General features: G+C 47.6%; 1 protein-coding gene across 1 annotated transcript in view; it reads left to right on the forward strand.

Annotated features, from left to right (window-relative positions):
- The window catches only part of ARMC5 (armadillo repeat containing 5), a 13,765-nt gene extending 1,857 nt beyond the window's left edge, over positions 1 to 11,908 (forward strand). Inside the window, 6 exon segments of the mRNA XM_075318702.1 lie at positions 2,385 to 2,415; positions 5,347 to 5,454; positions 6,208 to 7,018; positions 7,919 to 8,514; positions 9,087 to 9,219; positions 10,962 to 11,908. Of these exon segments, the coding sequence (XP_075174817.1) occupies positions 2,385 to 2,415; positions 5,347 to 5,454; positions 6,208 to 7,018; positions 7,919 to 8,514; positions 9,087 to 9,219; positions 10,962 to 11,721 (2,439 nt within the window). The 3' untranslated portion in view covers positions 11,722 to 11,908.
- Positions 11,909 to 18,928: the final 7,020 nt, after the last annotated feature.

Below are 18,928 nucleotides of genomic sequence, written 5' to 3' on the forward strand. Positions count from 1 at the left end.
GCTTAGCTGTCAAACACAGCAGAAGCAGCGATCATAACGTCGCTGTGCTACATGTGCAGAGAGCAGGGAGCCGCGCTTAGCGCTGGCTCCTTGCTCTCCTAGGTACAGTACACATCGGGTTAATTAACCCGATGTGTGCTGCAGCTACATGTCACAGTGCAGAGAGCAGGGAGCCGCGCGCACTGCTTAGCGCTGGCTCCTTGCTCTCCTTGCTACAGTATACATCGGGGTTAATTACCCGATGCGTACTGCAGCCACATGTCGACAGTGCAGGAGCCAGCACTGGCAGCAAGAGCGGAGGCTGGTAACCAGCGTAAACATCGGGGTAACCAGGGAAAGGTCTTCCCTTGGTTACCCGATGTTTACGCTGGTTACAGCTTACCGCAGCTGCCAGTGCCGGCTCCTGATCGCTTCATTTCGTCGCTCTCGTCGCTGTCACACACAGCGATGTGTGTGTCACAGCGGGAGAGTGACGACCAAAAAATGAAGCTGGACATTCAGCAACGACCGGCGACCTCACAGCAGGGGCCAGGTCGTTGCTGGATGTCACACACAGCGACGGGACGTCGCTGCAACGTCACAGAAAATGGTGACGTAGCAGCGACGTCGTTGTCGTCGTCGTTATGTGTGACACCAGCTTAAGCGACGCTCCAGCGATCCCACCAGCAACCTGACCTGGCAAGGATCGCTGGAGCGTCGCTACACATGGAAGCATGCTGTGCTTGGTAACTAAGGTAAAAATATCGGGTAACAAACCTGATATTTATTTTGGTTACCAGCGCACACCGCTTAGCGCTGGCTCCCTGCATACCTAGCCACAGTACACATCGGGTTAATTACCCGATGTGTGCTCTGCTACGTGTGCAGGCAGCAGGGAGCTGGCTTCTGCGGACGCTGGTAACCAATGTAAATATCGTGTAACCAAGAAGCCCTTTCCTTGGTTACCCGATATTTACCTTCATTGCCAGCGTCCGTCGCTCTCACACTGCCAGTGCCGGCTCCCTGCTGCTGCACTCCTAACCAGAGTACACATGGGGTTAATTACCCGATGTGTAGTCTGGCTATGTGTGCAGGGAGCAGGGAGCCGGCACAGACAGTGAGAGCGGCTGACGCTGGTAACGAAGGTAAATATCGGGTAACCAAGGAAAGGGCTTCTTGGTTACACGATATTTACATTGGTTACCAGCGTCCACAGAAGTCAGCTCCCTGCTCACTGCACATTTAGTTGTTGCTCTGTCGCTGTCACACACAGCGATGTGCGCTTCACAGCGGGAGAGCAACAACTAAACGGTCCAGGACATTCAGCAACGACCAGCGACCTCACAGCAGGGGGCCAGGTTGTTGCTGGATGTCACACACAGCAACATCGCTAGCAAGGTCGCTGTTACGTCACAAAAACCGTGCCTCAGCAGCGATGTTGCTAGCGATGTTCCTTAGTGTGACGGTACCTTAAGGTTGTCTCAGGCTTTCATATGTCTCAAGATATTCTTCTGCCAGAACCCACCAAATACAAAAGAGGCTGAATTTCATTCCTTGACGTAGGCAGAACAGTACTATCGTACCTTCAACGGACAAGGTCCTTTTGGAAGGAACAGAATCTCTTCATTCAGATATTAAGCCCAAACAAGGGCAAGAAAACCTCCAAAAGTACTATTGCCAACTGGATCAGAACTATACGTGCCACATATAAAAAACAAAATCTGCTACCTCCTGGAAACCTAAAGGCCAATTCAACCAGATCAGTCTCTGTATCCTGGGCTGATAGGGCTTAATGTGTCCATTGAAGAGATCTGCAGAGCCGCCACCTGGTCCTCGGTCCATACGTTTACTAAGCATTATACACTTTGCGTTCGGTCAAAAAGTTCTCCAAGCTAGAGTTTTGTCTCTAAGAACCCTCCACGACAGCACAGATATGCCCTCCCTGCTTTGTTAGGAAATTAGCTTAAATTATAATAAATTTAAAACAATTGTGCATTCATACGGGTGTAGTATTTGGAAAAAGACACTGGAGATGAGAGGCAGGGTGGGGTCATTTAACCTCTGTGGTTCCTGACCCTATTAGAAAGTCATCCTCCTTTGTGCTGTCGTGGAGGGTTCTTAGAAACCGAATTAACGGTAAGTTGTTGGTTTTTTTTGTTTGTTTTTTTTTTTTTTTTTAACACTCCACACCAATTATAGACGTGGGCAGAAGAAGCAGTGAATATGCATGAGTTAATTTATCAGATGCGTGAGACTTGGTAACTGTAACTGATCTTCCTTTTGAAGCCCCTCAGCTTCCATGGGGGGGGGGTATTAATTTGGGGAGGGCTTATCTATTCCCCATACTGATGTTCTGGCTTCCGAGCTGCACCGGCACCTATACAATTCTTAATTTGTGTTTTCAGGTGCGCCAGCTTGACGGGATTTCTGCGTTGGGTGAGTTTTTTTTTTTCCATTCTTGCTCCGTGGCTTTCCCACATCGAGGTTCTGGGGGACTGCGGACCTGACAGGTTCACTTTAAAGGGTTGTACAACTTTTGTAGGTGTGTGCACGCTCTGCTATGGTCACTGCTGCTTCCAGTGACGACATGTCAAGTCCTCTTCTTCTTTCCGCCCTGTGGACATCGTAGTGATGGGAGCCGGCTCCTCGCAGTTGGGCAGTGACATTGACAGTGGCGCAGATGAGACACTGTTTTGTTGATGTGAGGTCTAAGGATGCCGCCCCATAAGAGTAAATAAACTAGTCCCAGATAAACCACCTTCTATTTATTTTTTTTAGAGTCCCTACACTTTCTTCCACTTATTGAATAAAATTATTGTAGTTCCGTTGAAACATTTGTGACATGGTAATTGCTGGCCTGCCCGTAGTCGTAGTCAGGAGCCGGAATTGTGTGACCGCTGGCTGAAGAGGCCCTGTGCACATTAGAGCAGCCGGATGAAGGGTCGGCCTGCGGGCCATTCCTCCGATTCTGTCATATGAAGGCACATCCCGCAGATTGCAGCTGGTTTTCTGTATTTGACGCCTCTGTCCTCATAATCATTGTTTTAGAAGAGATCATTGGGGCTGTGTTCTGAGGAGGGTGTAGTATATGGGGCCAGTATTCTGGGGAGGGTGTAGTATATGGGGCCCGTAAATGATGCAGGGGATGTGGCGGGGGCTGTATTCTGGGGAGGGTGGAGTATATAACAATGGTGAATGACGCGGGGGCTGTATTCTGGGGAGGGTGGAGTATATGGGGCCAGTAAATGATGCAGGGGATGTGGCGGGGGCTGTATTCTGGGGAGGGTGGAGTATATGACAATGGTGAATGACGCAGGGGCTGTATTCTGGGGAGGGTGGAGTATATGACAATGGTGAATGACGCAGGGGCTGTATTCTGGGGAGGGTGGAGTATATGACAATGGTGAATGACGCAGGGGCTGTAGTCTGGGGAGGGTGGAGTATATGACAATGGTGAATGACGCAGGGGCTGTAGTCTGGGGAGGGTGGAGCATATGACAATGGTGAATGACGCGGGGGCTGTATTCTGGGGACGGTGGAGTATGACAATGGTGAATGACGCAGGGGCTGTATTCTGGGGAGGGTGGAGTATAGGACAATGGTGAATGACGCAGGGGCTGTAGCCTGGGGAGGGTGGAGCATATGACAATGGTGAATGACGCGGGGGCTGTATTCTGGGGACGGTGGAGTATGACAATGGTGAATGACGCAGGGGCTGTATTCTGGGGAGGGTGGAGTATATGACAATGGTGAATGACGCAGGGGCTGTATTCTGGGGAGGGTGGAGTATATAACAATGGTGAATGACGCGGGGGCTGTATTCTGGGGAGGGTGGAGTATATGGGGCCAGTAAATGATGCAGGGGATGTGGCGGGGGCTGTATTCTGGGGAGGGTGGAGTATAGGACAATGGTGAATGACGCAGGGGCTGTATTCTGGGGAGGGTGGAGTATAGGACAATGGTGAATGACGCGGGGGCTGTAGTCTGGGGAGGGTGGAGTATATGACAATGGTGAATGACGCGGAGGGTGGAGTATATGACAATGGTGAATGACGCAGGGGCTGTATTCTGGGGAGGGTGGAGTATATGACAATGGTGAATGACGCGGGGGCTGTAGTCTGGGGAGGGTGGAGTATATGACAATGGTGAATGACGCGGAGGGTGGAGTATATGACAATGGTGAATGACGCAGGGGCTGTAGTCTGGGGAGGGTGGAGTATATGACAATGGTGAATGACGCAGGGGCTGTATTCTGGGGAGGGGGGAGTATATGACAATGGTGAATGACGCAGGGGCTGTATTCTGGGGAGGGGGGAGTATATGACAATGGTGAATGACGCAGGGGCTGTAGTCTGGGGACGGTGGAGTATATGACAATGGTGAATGACGCGGGGGCTGTAGTCTGGGGAGGGTGGAGTATATGACAATGGTGAATGACGCGGGGGCTGTAGTCTGGGGAGGGGGGAGTATATGACAATGGTGAATGACGCAGGGACTGTAGTCTGGGGAGGGGGGAGTATATGACAATGGTGAATGACGCAGGGGCTGTAGTCTGGGGAGGGTGGAGTATATGACAATGGTGAATGACGCAGGGGCTGTATTCTGAGGAGGGTGGAGTATATGACAATGGTGAATGACGCAGGGGCTGTATTCTGGGGAGGGGGGAGTATATGACAATGGTGAATGATGCAGGGGCTGTATTCTGGGGAGGGTGGAGTATATGACAATGGTGAATGACGCAGGGGCTGTATTCTGGGGAGGGTGGAGTATATGACAATGGTGAATGACGCAGGGGCTGTAGTCTGGGGAGGGTGGAGTATATGACAATGGTGAATGACGCAGGGGCTGTAGTCTGGGGAGGGTGGAGTATATGACAATGGTGAATGACGCAGGGGCTGTAGTCTGGGGAGGGTGGAGTATATGACAATGGTGAATGACGCAGGGGCTGTAGTCTGGGGAGGGGGGAGTATATGACAATGGTGAATGACGCAGGGGCTGTAGTCTGGGGAGGGTGCAGTATACGGAGCCAGTGAATCACATGGGGAGTTACATGGGTTGATAAAAGACCTGCCTCCATCTAGTTCACCTTCCTCCACTAATTAGACATTTTGTCATTTATAAGCGACAATGCTGTGTACTGAGGAATCATCCGCCCTGATATAAAGCTGTTATAGTGTCGGCCATTACTGCCTCTTGTGGTCGCATTCCACAGTCTGCTCTCACTGTAAAGAACCCTTTCCTGTTTAGCTGCCGGAATCTTTTCTTGCACTCGCAGGGAATGCCCCCGGTCCTGGCCCCCGGTCCTGGCCCCCGGGGTGTACAGTGCTGCAATCTTCATTACACTTGCTTGTTGCTCTTCTTTTGCAGTTTCGATCCTGCAATCTGTCTGCGTTGACTCCATATGGAACAGAGTCTCGCGAGCTTTGGGAAACTTGGCTTTGGACCCACAGAACAGTGCGATCATCCACCAGTCAGGTGAGGTAGGAGATGGTGAACTTGCTCTAGTCCGCGGCCTCGCTATTGCAGAACTATACACCCCCGTTACTAAGGAGCTCAGGACTTGCTGCTGATCATTGCACATTTCTTCTGAGATCTTCATGGCAAATGCAGGACCGTAATAGAGGTCAGCGTTTGCCCCTGTGAGAAGTTGTTACAACCCCGCGTCCTGTTGGAATTGCTCGATTCCTATGGTGAAGTGTGGGTACAACCCTCCTCTCTAGTAGAAAGGCTGCACTGATATTTGTGTGGAGGATCTCAGGGTGGAGGCCTCATGTATGGGGCTAGGGACCTCGTGTATGGGCGTGGGAGTTCGTGTTCCGGGAGAGGGTCTTGTGCATGGGGCTGTGTGAAGGGGGAGAGGGTCTTGTGCATGGGGCTGTGTGAAGGGGGAGAGGGTCTTGTGCATGGGGCTGTGTGAAGGGGGAGAGGGTCTTGTGCATGGGGCTGTGTGAAGGGGGAGAGGGTCTTGTGCATGGGGCTGTGTGAAGGGGGAGAGGGTCTCGGGCATGGGGCTGTGTGACGGAGGGGAGGGTTTCGTACATGTTCAAGGTGATGTATGGACTGGTGACACCAATGTTGCATAATACAAAGCCTTTTTTTTTTTTTTTTTTTTTTTTTTTAATTCTGTCCTAGGATATAAAGTGTTAACCGGCCTGTTTTTGGGATGACCATAGTTTGCGGTCCAGACTGATGTTTTTTCTTTGCGGTCTCTTGTTTGTCTGCCTACAGGTGCCGTCTCTACTCTGGTGCAGATTTTACATCGCTCAAAAGATGGCGGCTGCCTGCAGAGTTGTTTGCGGGCTCTTCGTATCTTGGGGGACTCTCCAGCACACAGGGTTTCTGTCTGTGCACAGGGGGGACTGGCGCCTTGTGTGCAGCTGCTGAGCGCTACAGATCCCGATGTGGTGTGTACCGCTGTGCGTGCCGTATGTGAGCTGAGCCGCGGCTGCACTCTCGACACTGCAGAGCAGCTCAGCCTCGCTGTGCCCACCCTGGTAATCCTCGCCAGTGGAGAAGGAGTGAAAGTAACGGTGCGCCAAGCTGCCCTAGGAACACTTTCCAATCTCTGCAATCAGGGAGCACTGCGACCCATGCTTGGTAATGCTGGTGCTATCGATCTCCTCATAGCAGAAGTCAAGATGTTACTGGGGGTCCCTACTCGGTGCCTCCCTCTTGTGCGATCACTATGTCTGTGCTGCCGCGAAGCATTAAATCGGCGTCGAGTCAGAGAACTGGGAGGATTGGAACTCCTTCTGGACCTGCTGCGTAACCCTCACTATCGATCTGCCCACCACAAGATAACCACAGCATTTGTGCACTACTGCTATGATACGACTGCCCTCGCCATGCTCGGCTCTGCAGGCCTGGCGCCCTTGTTGGCAAAGAGATTGGAGGAAGTTGTGAGGGTTGCAGAAGATAGAGGAGGTTCATACTGTGGTACAGAGATGGATGGAGAGGAGGATCCTGGATCTGCTTCTTTTGATTTCCCACCGGAGCCCAAGAAGAACGAAGACGTGGGAACATCAGAAGAGAGTCTGAAGTAAGGATGGACTGGCTGGTGTCAGGTCTGCTGCATAGCTGTATATCCGTCAGACGTGGGATGGAGTGAGGGCGGATGGGTCAGTGTGGGTGGTGGCCAGCAGGCAATGAGGTGTGGGATGGAGTGAGGCGGACGGGCTAGTGTGGATGGTGGGCAGCAGGCATTGGGTGTAGATCTATCAGACGTGGGATGGAGTGAAACTGACAGGCTGGTGTGGGTGGAGGGCAGCAGGCATTGGGTGTAGATCCATCAGACGTGGGATGGAGTGAGGCGGACGGGCTGGTGTGGATGATGGGCAGCAGGCATTGGGTGTAGATCCATCAGACGTGGGATGGAGTGAGGCGGACGGGCTGGTGTGGATGATGGGCAGCAGGCATTGACATGTAGATCCATCAGACGTGGGATGGAGTGAGGTGGACAGGCCGGTGTGGGTGGAGGGCAGCAGGCATTGGGTGTAGATCCATCAGACGTGGGATGGAGTGAGGTGGACAGGCCGCTGTGGGTGGAGGGCAGCAGGCATTGACATGTAGATCCATCAGACGTGGGATGGAGTGAGGTGGACAGGCCGGTGTGGGTGGAGGGCAGCAGGCATTGGGTGTAGATCCATCAGACATTGGATAAGGTTATATTCCATTCCTTGGTATCACAGCCCTGTGTTATAACCACTTCTGAAGCCATTATGTATTAGAGTGTGGGGTTCTATAACCCCGCAGTGTGTTGGGCACTATCGTTTAGTAGCTAGATGTTGTTGTGTTTTACTTGCTGCTGACAGGCAGACGTGGAGTCAGTACAGAGTCTATAGAAGGACGTGTTATTTTCAGCCCCAGCATTTAACCATATGCACCCTGTCTGCCCCCTTGCATGTGTCGACACCTCTGTTTTATTATTGTGTTTCCGCAGGTGCTGGCTGCTCTCAGAGGGTTACATCAGCACATTGGAAGAGCTTCCACCAAACTGGTGCCTGGAGCAAGTCCCCGCTGGAGAGCCGACTAGAAGATCCTCACCAGACCCCATCAGCTCTTTGCTTCCATCACAGGCAAAGTCTCCAACACTCCCGGCTCCCAGGAGGGTGGTCTCTGGCACCCGTCAGCAGTGCTGCTCCCCTCCCCTTTCTTTGACAACATGTCAGTCCCCAGTGCCAGAAATTCTGGGCTCTCAGGGACCATTAGTGCCCAGGTCTCCTCCATCGGAATTGTGGAGTCCAGAGTTTCCAGCTCTGATTCTCTTGTCTCGTTTTTCTCAGTTGTCTGATTCAAGCTCCTGTCTGGTCTCCCATCCAGTACTACGGGGTCTAATGACTTATGCTACCTGTCACCCGCAACCTTCTAGAAGTGCTTCCAGGCTTCTTCAGCGTCTGACCTGTGACCCCACTTGTCTGGAAGCATTTATTAGGACAGGAAGCATCTGCACCCTAAGATGCAGATTAGTCCTGAGTACGTCGCCAGAAAAAGATCCAGAGCTGAGGATCCGGCACCCGGAGAGAGCAAAAAAGCTGGGTAAGAATTTGCAAGGATGACTGTGTAAAGCTGCAAATCCATGTAGTACCTGTGCTACTCAGTGTCATTTCTTATATTCTGATCTGTGCTTTTATGATTATTGCTCCAACATATACCGCAGTGCTTTCCTGGCATAAATGCTTCCTATAGGAAGCTCCCCCTAGTGGTGGCTGCAGACAGGATCTTATCATGTATCTCTGTATACAGGGAGCTCCCCCTAGTGGTGGCTGCAGACAGGATCTTATCATGTATCTCTGTATACAGGGAGCTCCCCCTAGTGGTGGCTGCAGACAGGATCTTATGTATCACTATATACAGGGAGCTCCCCCTAGTGGTGGATGTAGTCAGGATCTTGTCATGTATCTCTGTATACAGGGAGCTCCCCCTAGTGGAGGCTGCAGACAGGATCTTATGTATCACTGTATACAGGGAGCTCCCCTTAGTGGTGGATGTAGTCAGGATCTTGTCATGTATCTCTGTATACAGGGAGCTCCCCCTAGTGGTGGATGTAGTCAGGATCTTATTTTTCCCTGGAGTCTGGTTCTTTACTGTGACACTTTCCTTCTCTGCAGGTCATGTGCTCCTCCGTAATCTTCGTATTCAGGCTGAGTCGCCATTTGGTGTTGGGATAATTACCCACATGTTGGCGTCTGGATCACCGGATGAGAGGCGGCAGTGCGCCCTCTGTCTGCCCTTTATTTACAGGTAGGAGGTCTGGGTCTCTGGCCTATCGAATGCTTTTGTGTTGATGACTATAATCTGCCTTTCCATCCATCACATGTGAAACCTCTGCTGCAGCACCTCTTGGTTCTGTCTGTGCAGCTCCTGCCCCTCACACTTGTGACCGTGGCACTGATGTATGGCTGGGTACATGAGAAGCTGAGGCGCTTATGTCAGTGGAAACAATAGGGAGAGACCTAATGGAAGGCATTCGTATCTGTCATTACATGAAACGTGACATTTACATGACCATTAGAGATTAGTTGTAGAGTCGATGAGGTGTGAACTGCGCTGTACACGAGTCCTGGGGCAGATGAGAAACGTGCACCCGGAGGAGGGAAGAGACTGTTACTGCAGGGTCAGTCTAGGCCAAGGCTTTCCCAGAGAGATGGCGTCTGGGGTGGCCTCAAGGTTTTACCTGTGATCACCTCCGACAAAAGGGATGATGCATGTACAGACAGGCTATATACTGGGGATTAGAGAGAGAGATGTATGGAGAGGACGGGCTATATACTGGAGATTAGGGGGAGATGTATGGAGAGGACAGGTTATATACTGGAGATTAGGGGGAGATGTATGGAGAGGATAGGTTATATACTGGAGATTAGGGGAAGATGTATGGAGAGGACAGATTATATACTGGAGATTAGGGAGAGATATATGGAGAGGATAGGCTATATACTGGAGATTAGGGGGAGATGTATGGAGAGGACAGGTTATATACTGGAGATTAGGGGGAGATGTATGGAGAGGACAGGTTATATACTGGCGGTTAGGGAGAGATGTATGGAGAGGACAGGTTATATACTGGAGATTAGGGAGAGATGTATGGAGAGGACAGGTTATATATTGGAGATTAGGGAGAGATGTATGGAGAGGACAGGCTATATACTGGAGATTAGGGAGAGATGTATGGAGAGGACAGGTTATATACTGGAGATTAGGGGGAGATGTATGGAGAGGACAGGTTATATACTGGAGATTAGGGGGAGATGTATGGAGAGGACAGGTTATATACTGGAGATTAGGGAGAGATGTATGGAGAGGACAGGTTATATACTGGAGATTAGGGAGAGATGTATGGAGAGGACAGGTTATATATTGGAGATTAGGGAGAGATGTATGGAGAGGACAGGTTATATACTGGAGATTAGGGGGAGATGTATGGAGAGGACAGGTTATATACTGGAGATTAGGGAGAGATGTATGGAGAGGATAGGCTATATACTGGAGATTAGGGGGAGATGTATGGAGAGGACAGGTTATATACTGGAGATTAGGGGGAGATGTATGGAGAGGATAGGTTATATACTGGAGATTAGGGGGAGATGTATGGAGAGGACAGGTTATATACTGGAGATTAGGGAGAGATCTATGGAGAGGATAGGCTATATACTGGAGATTAGGGGGAGATGTATGGAGAGGACAGGTTATATACTGGAGATTAGGGGGAGATGTATGGAGAGGACAGGTTATATACTGGAGGTTAGGGAGAGATGTATGGAGAGGACAGGTTATATACTGGAGATTAGGGGGAGATGTATGGAGAGGACGCGGCAGTGACTGAACTTTCGGGGATTGGTAGAGGAGGGGAGTAATGGAGACGTGGTGTAACCTGGAGGCCGGGCTGTGGGTGGCTTGAAGGGATAGAGGTCTTGATGGATGGTCACAGGGATGTTGCGGGGGTTTTTTCTTCTATTCCCACCCTTGTTTCACCTTGGTTGTAGGAAACCCTCTCCGCACCGGCAGCAGCTGATTTCTGGCGCTCTTCAGTTGGTCTTGGAAACGTTGATGACTTCTGTGGATCCAGTTTATTTCTTCCACGCCTCAGAATGCCTTTCTGCTTTATTAAACCCTGAGGATTCCTTGGTCCCTGCCAAACCCCCTTCATTGACCTCCCCAACATGCTGTTATTTGGACCTCCTCTCTCCTGGCCAGGGCAATCTGGTATTTGTGCTGGATGGAGGAGAGCGTCTGGCTGGTAATCGAGAGACGGTTTCTAGAGAAAGTGATGTGTTCAGAGCCATGCTGGAAGGTGGCTATGCGGAGTCGCAGCAGCACGAGGTGCGTGTGTGTGAGGTGCCGGCCTGCGCCTTCTTACCTCTGCTCCATTACCTGCACGGATGCTCCCAAGACTCCCTGTGTCCTACTCTGCAAGGACTGGGGCCAGTGTCGGGAGAAGAGCTGGCCCAGTCCCCATTGGTGTTCACATTGGCTGCTGCTGGTAGATTTCTTTTACCGGGTCTACAGAGTATGCTGGAGAAAGCTGTACGAGACAGCTTAAGCCTGGAGAGTCTGCCCTATGTTTACAGTCTTGCGGAGAGCTATGAAAGCGCTGGGCTGAGAAGAGACTGCTGCTCGTACCTCCTGCGAGGGCCTCATTCCCCACCACAGAAGGCGCACACCTTTCTACAGTTGTGTGAGAGAGCTCAAGACAAGCAGCGGCTCTCCCAGCTCCTGGAGGACCTCGTCCATGACCGGCCCTAATGCTGCTTTTATCCTTTACACGCCGTGCCTTGGCCACCACCCGCCGTCCACCTCCCGCCCTGTTCCTCCCTGGATTCATCCTACTGTGTGCGATCTTCTGCTGACAGCTCGGCCGCCGGGGCTGCAGGAGGGTGCGAGGTGTAATGTAGCCCATATTGGGCATTGAATAAATGGGGCGCTATGTTCATTGCTTGTCTGCATTTCGTTTTCTTACAAATGAGCCTCAATGTGGTAAATTCCAGAGTGATGGTAAGTTTAATGTTCTTAAAAACAAAACTCCCAATTTATTTTTATATAAATAAAACCATATATAACAATAGAACTCATCTCCCCACCTTATGATAAATGGATTGTGATGACTGGTCTGTGTGGAAGGCCTCGCTCCATCGCATGGGATGCCGTATGCTGATGACACGGGGCTGAGGCGGGTGTCCTGCGGGTGTCCTGCGGGTGTCTTGCGGCTGCGGGTGTGAGGCGGGTGTCTTGCGGCGGCGGGGCGGGTGTCTTGCGGCGGCGAGGCGGGTGTCTTGCGGCGGCGAGGCGGGTGTCTTGCGGCGGCGAGGCGGGTGTCTTGCGGCGGCGAGGCGGGTGTCTTGCGGCGGCGAGGCGGGTGTCTTGCGGCGGCGAGGCGGGTGTCTTGCGGCGGCGAGGCGGGTGTCTTGCGGCGGCGAGGCGGGTGTCTTGCGGGTGTCCTGCGGCTGCGGGTGTGAGGCGGGTGTCCTGCAGGTGCGAGGCGGGTGTCCTAATATATAATACATATGTGATAGTCATTACACACAGAGGGATCTATATCGTGTGTATTATATATAGTCATTACACACAGAGGGATCTATATCGTGTGTATTATATATAATCATTACACACAGAGGGATCTATATCGTGTGTATTATATATAGTCATTACACACAGAGGGATCTATATCGTGTGTATTATATAAAATATACAAAGCCAGGGAAGGAGTCTTGCGAGGATAATTTGCATATTCCCAGTGCCTTCTGGGATAAGTGAAGTCACCCGCGAGCTCAAGGAGAACCGGGTTTTGGCCGTTTCAGCCGGAAGGAAGACTTCTGAAAACCGCGCGCCGCTACGCTAGAATTTTAGCCTGTCTTCTTCATTGTGAGCGTGAGTGAGCAAAGTGTGAGCAAAAGTAAGTGTGAGTAGAATTGTTTTGTATTTAGTTGTTTAATTACTTAACATTTGTTTAGTGCTATCCCCATTAGAAAATGTGCTCCACTATTGCTAATGCGATCCAGTGTACATCTTGTCTCATGTATGCAGTCCTTGAAAAGCCGTTCGAGGGTGCATACTGTTGTTCGAGATGTGAGCAAGTTGCACATTTGGAAGCCCAGATACTGGATCTAAATGAGCAGCTGGCAACTCTGAGATGCATTAGCAATATGGAAAGGAGTCTGCTGCTCACTGAGCAGCAGCTTGCTGGGTCAGATGTGGGGGAGGATCGTAGTAGGGAGCGGCAGGACGGTGAGGTAGGTAGCTGGGTGACAGTTAGAAAGGGGGGTAAAGGGAAAAGTGCTAGGAAGGCTAGTCCTGTACTGACACACCCCAATAGGTTTGCAAACTTGGCAGATGAGGGGGATGTCATTACAGGGGTAGCATTGCTGCAGCAAGGCATGACCTCTGAACGCCAGAGGAGTGTCTGCTCCAGTAAGGGGGGGAATAGGAGTGCAGGGCAGGCAAGACAGGTACTGGTAGTGGCGGACTCAATTATTAGGGGGACAGATAGGGCAATCTGTCACAAGGACAGGGATCGCCGAACAGTGTGTTGTCTTCCTGGCGCTCGAGTTCGGCACATCGCTGATCGGGTTGACAGATTACTGGGAGGGGCATTTGTACACATTGGCACAAATGACAAAGTTAGAGGTAGGTGGAAGGTCCTTAAAGATGATTTCAGGGAATTAGGTTGTAAGCTTAAAGCATGGACCTCAAAGGTGGTATTTTCGGAAATACTACCTGTGCCACAAGCCACACCAGAGAGGCAAAGAGAGATCAGGGAGGTTAACAGGTGGCTCAGGAATTGGTGTAGGAAAGAGGGTTTTGGGTTCCTGGAGAATTGGGCCGACTTTTCAGTTGGCTACAGATTCTATGCTAGGGATGGGCTGCATCTTAATGGGGAGGGTGCAGCTCTGCTGGGGCAGAAAATGGCTAGAAGGTTGGAGGAGTGTTTAAACTAGGAATGGGGGGCGAGGGTATTCACTTTATAGAAGGGGAATGTAGTGCAGATAGTGACCAGGGCACAAGTAATGAAATTGGGGGTGGTACGGGGGGGAAGGGTTAGGACAGTCAATACAGTAAGCAGGAATATAGGTACAGAGTCATACGTAACGTGCATGTACACTAATGCCCGAAGCCTCACAAATAAGTTGGAGGAATTAGAATTAATATTGTTGGAAGAAAATGATGATATAGTGGGGATATCAGAGACATGGCTGGATGAGAGCTATGACTGGGCTGTTAATTTACAGGGTTATAGCCTATTCAGGAATGACCGTACAAATAAGCGAGGGGGAGGTGTGTGTCTATATGTAAAATCACCCTTAAAACCCATCCTGCGTGACAACATATGTGAGGGTACTGAGAATGTAGAGTCCCTATGGGTGGAGATAAGGGGGGGGAGAATGAATGATAAAATACTGATAGGAGTGTGTTATAAGACGCCGAATATTATGGAAGAGGTAGAGAATCTCCTCATAAAGCAAATTGATAAAGCAGCGAGTCTTGGAGAGGTAATTATTATGGGGGACTTTAACTATCCTGATGTAAATTGGGGAACAGAAATTTGCAGTTCCAGCAAAGGAAATAGATTTTTGATAACAATGAAAGATAATTACCTTTCACAAATGGTACAGGACCCCACAAGAGGGGGAGCACTACTAGACCTTGTACTAACCAATAGGCCAGACCGCATATCAAATATACAAGTTGGGGGTTACTTGGGGAATAGTGATCACAAAATAATAAGTTTTCATGTATTCTTTAGTAAGATGTCTAGTAGAGGGGCTACAAGGACACTAAACTTCAGGAAAGCAAATTTTAAACGGTTGAGAGATGATCTTAGTGCGATAAACTGGGATGATGTACTAAGTAATAAAAGTACACAAAGCAAATGGGAGACTTTTATGAGCATCCTGAATAGGGCTTGTGCAGAAAATATACCCTATGGGAACAAACATGCTAGAAATAGGAGGAAACCCCTATGGCTAAATAGAGCTGTAAGGGAAGCAATAAAAGAAAAACAGAAAGCCTTAAAAGAATTAAAGAGGGTAGGTAGTGATGAGGCATTATATAATTATAGAAAATTAAATAAAATATGTAAAAAGCAAATTAAGTTAGCTAAGTTTGAGACAGAGAGACTCATTGCGAGAGAAAGTAAAAATAATCCTAAAATATTCTTTAACTACATAAACAGTAAAAAACTGAAAAGCGATAGTGTTGGCCCCCTTAAAAATAGTCTTGGTGAAATGGTGGAAGGGGATGAGGGTAAAGCCAACCTGCTGAATGACTTTTTTTTTCTACGGTTTTTATACAAGAAAATGCCATGGCAGATGACATGACCAGTGATGCCATAAATTCACCCTTGAATATTACCTGCTTAACCCAGCAGGAAGTACGCCGCCGCCTCGAAATCACTAAGGTTGACAAATCTCCGGGCCCGGATGGCATACACCTCAGAGTACTACAGGAATTGAGTTCTGTGATAGACCATTATTTTTAATCTTCTCAGATTCCTTAATAACAGGGTCGGTACCGCAGGACTGGCGCATAGCAAATGTGGTGCCAATATTCAAAAAGGGGACAAAAACTGAGCCGGGAAATTATAGGCCGGTAAGTTTAACCTCTACGGTTGGTAAAATCCTTGAGGGTTTCTTGAGAGATGCTATACTGGAGTATCTCAAGAAAAATAACCTTATGACAGAGTATCAACATGGGTTTATGAGGGATCGATCCTGTCAAACTGATCAGCTTCTATGAAGAGGTAAGTTCAAGTCTGGACCAGGGAAATGCAGTGGATGTTGTGTATATGGACTTTTCAAAAGCTTTTGATACGGTGCCACACAAAAGGTTGGTACATAAAATGAGAATAATGGGGATAGGGGAAAATATGTGTAACTGGGTTAAAAACTGGCTCAGTGATAGGAAACAAACGGTGGTTATTAATGGTACGTACTCGGACTAGGTCTCAGTTCATAGTGGGGTACCACAGGGGTCAGTATTGGGCCCGCTTCTTTTCAACATATTTATAAATGACCTTGTTGGGGGCATGCGGAGTAGAATTTCAATATTTGCAGATGATACTAAACTCTGCAGGGTAATCAATACAGAGGAGGATAATTTTATATTACAGGGAGATTTATGTAAATTGGAGGATTGGGCTGAGAAGTGGCAATTGAAGTTTAATGTAGATAAATGTAAGGTCATGCACTTGGGTAGAGGAAATAACATTTATGATTATGTACTTAATTGTAGAACACTGGGTAAAACAGACACAGAAAAAGACTTGGGTGGATGGTAAACTTCACTTTAGTGGACAGTGTCAGGCAGCTGCTGCCAGGGCTAATAAAATAATGGGATGTATTAAAAGAGGTATAAGTGTTCATGAAAAAAATATAGTTCTACCTCTGTACAAGTCACTAGTGCGACCGCACTTATATACTGTGTACAATTCTGGTCACCGATATATAAGAAGGACATAGCTGAACTGGAGAGGGTGCAGAGAAGAGCCACCAAGATTATTAGAGGAATGGGGGGGCTGCAATACCAAGACAGGAAAAACGAAGGCTTAGGGGGGATCTAATTACAATGTATAAATATATGAGGGGACAGTACAGAGACCTTTCCAAAGATCTTTTTACACCTAGGCCTGCGACTGGAACACGGGGGCATCCGCTACGTCTTGAGGAAAGAAGGTTTAATCATAACCACAGACGAGGATTCTTTACTGTACGAGCAGTGAGACTATGGAACTCTCTGCCGCATGATGTTGTAATGAGGGATTCACTACTAACATTTAAGCAGAGCCTGGATGCCTTTCTTGAAAAATTTAATATTACCAGTTATGTATATTAGATTTTATGACAGGGTATTGATCCAGGGAACTAGTCTGATTGCCGGATGTGGACGAAGGAAGGAAATTTTTCCCCATGGGAACTTGTTTGCCACATTGGGGTTTTTTTTGCCTTCCTCTGGATCAACATGTTAGGCTACGGGTTGAACTAGATGGACTTAGAGTCTCCCTTCAACCTTAAAAACTATGATACTATGATATTGTGTGTATTATATATAGTCATTACACACAGAGGGATCTATATCGTGTGTATTATATATAGTCATTATACACAGAGGGATCTATATCGTGTGTATTATATATAGTCATTACACACAGAGGGATCTATATTGTGTGTATTATATATAGTCATTATACACAGAGGGCTCTATATTGTGTGTATTATATATAGTCATTACACACAGAGGGATCTATATCGTGTGTATTATATATAGTTATTAGACACAGAGGGCTCTATATCGTGTGTATTATATATAGTCATTATACACAGAGGGATCTATATCGTGTGTATTATATATAGTCATTACACACAGAGGGCTCTATATCGTGTGTATTATATATAGTCATTACACACAGAGGGCTCTATATCGTGTGTATTATATATAGTCATTATACACAGAGGGATCTATATCGTGTGTATTATATATAGTCATTATACACAGAGGGATCTATATCGTGTGTATTATATATAGTCATTATACACAGAGGGATCTATATCGTGTGTATTATATATAGTCATTATACACAGAGGGATCTATATCGTGTGTATTATATATAGTCATTATACACAGAGGGATCTATATCATGTGTATTATATATAGTCATTACACACAGAGGCATCTATATCGTGTGTATTATATATAGTCATTATACACAGAGGGATCTATATCGTGTGTATTATATATAGTCATTATACACAGAGGGATCTATATCGTGTGTATTATATATAGTCATTATACACAGAGGGCTCTATATCGTGTGTATTATATATAGTCATTATACACAGAGGCATCTATATCGTGTGTATTATATATAGTCATTATACACAGAGGGCTCTATATCGTGTGTATTATATATAGTCATTATACACAGAGGCATCTATATCGTGTGTATTATATATAGTCATTATACACAGAGGGATCTATATCATGTGTGTATTATTTAGTCATTACACACAGAGGGATCTATATCGTGTGTATTATATATAGTCATTACACACAGAGGGATCTATATCGTGTGTATTATTTAGTCATTACACACAGAGGGATCTATATCGTGTGTATTATTTAGTCATTACACACAGAGGGATCTATATCGTGTGTATTATATATAGTCATTACACACAGAGGGATCTATATCATAGTTTCATAGTTTTTAAGGTTGAAGGGAGACTCTAAAGCGGGCTTTACACACTGCGATATCGCCCGAGCTTTGTCGTTGGGGTCACGGTTTTAGTGACGCACTTCCGCAATCGTTAGCGATATAGCTTTGTGTAACAGCGTTCAGCGATGTAAAATCGTCGCAAAAGCGTGATTTATCGCTAATCGGCTACACGGGTCCTAATTCCTAAAAATCGTTGTTATTTCGTTGTAACTATCGTTGCTCGTTCCTTTCAACATACTTTTCGTTACGTGTGACACTACTAAAGCGACTTAAAAAATTGTTGCCTCTAGCGTCATCATCGATACGGGCGTGTATGGTGTTTTAAATGTTCAATACGCCTACTTGTTTCCTATTTGCTAACGCATCTGCTCCATGATTGGACCATAATATATGTAATACGCTAACATCCTTTTAGCGTTTATCCATTTGGTGGGTTCATTTCCTAGGTTAATTTCGTAGGTTTTGGACGTGTCCTGCTGCCTCCGTGTCCGGCGTATAGTTTGGCGTCATTCGTCCGTGAGATAAACTTCGCATGTGAGTTTGTTTGGTTTTTTTTTTTTTATTTTTTTTTTTTTTTTTCAATAATTGTTGTATATTTTTCCTCTTTTTTGGTTTATGTCTTCCTTTGTATTATACCATTTAAATATGTTAGTATTTTTAAATTGGGTTTATCATAATTTAGTAAATAGCCTATATTATGACTGTATTTGTGTTTCTTTAATACATGACAGTTATATATATTAT

Source organism: Anomaloglossus baeobatrachus, chromosome 7 (genome assembly GCF_048569485.1).
Source record: "Anomaloglossus baeobatrachus isolate aAnoBae1 chromosome 7, aAnoBae1.hap1, whole genome shotgun sequence".
Classification (NCBI taxonomy): Eukaryota; Metazoa; Chordata; class Amphibia; order Anura; family Aromobatidae; genus Anomaloglossus; species Anomaloglossus baeobatrachus.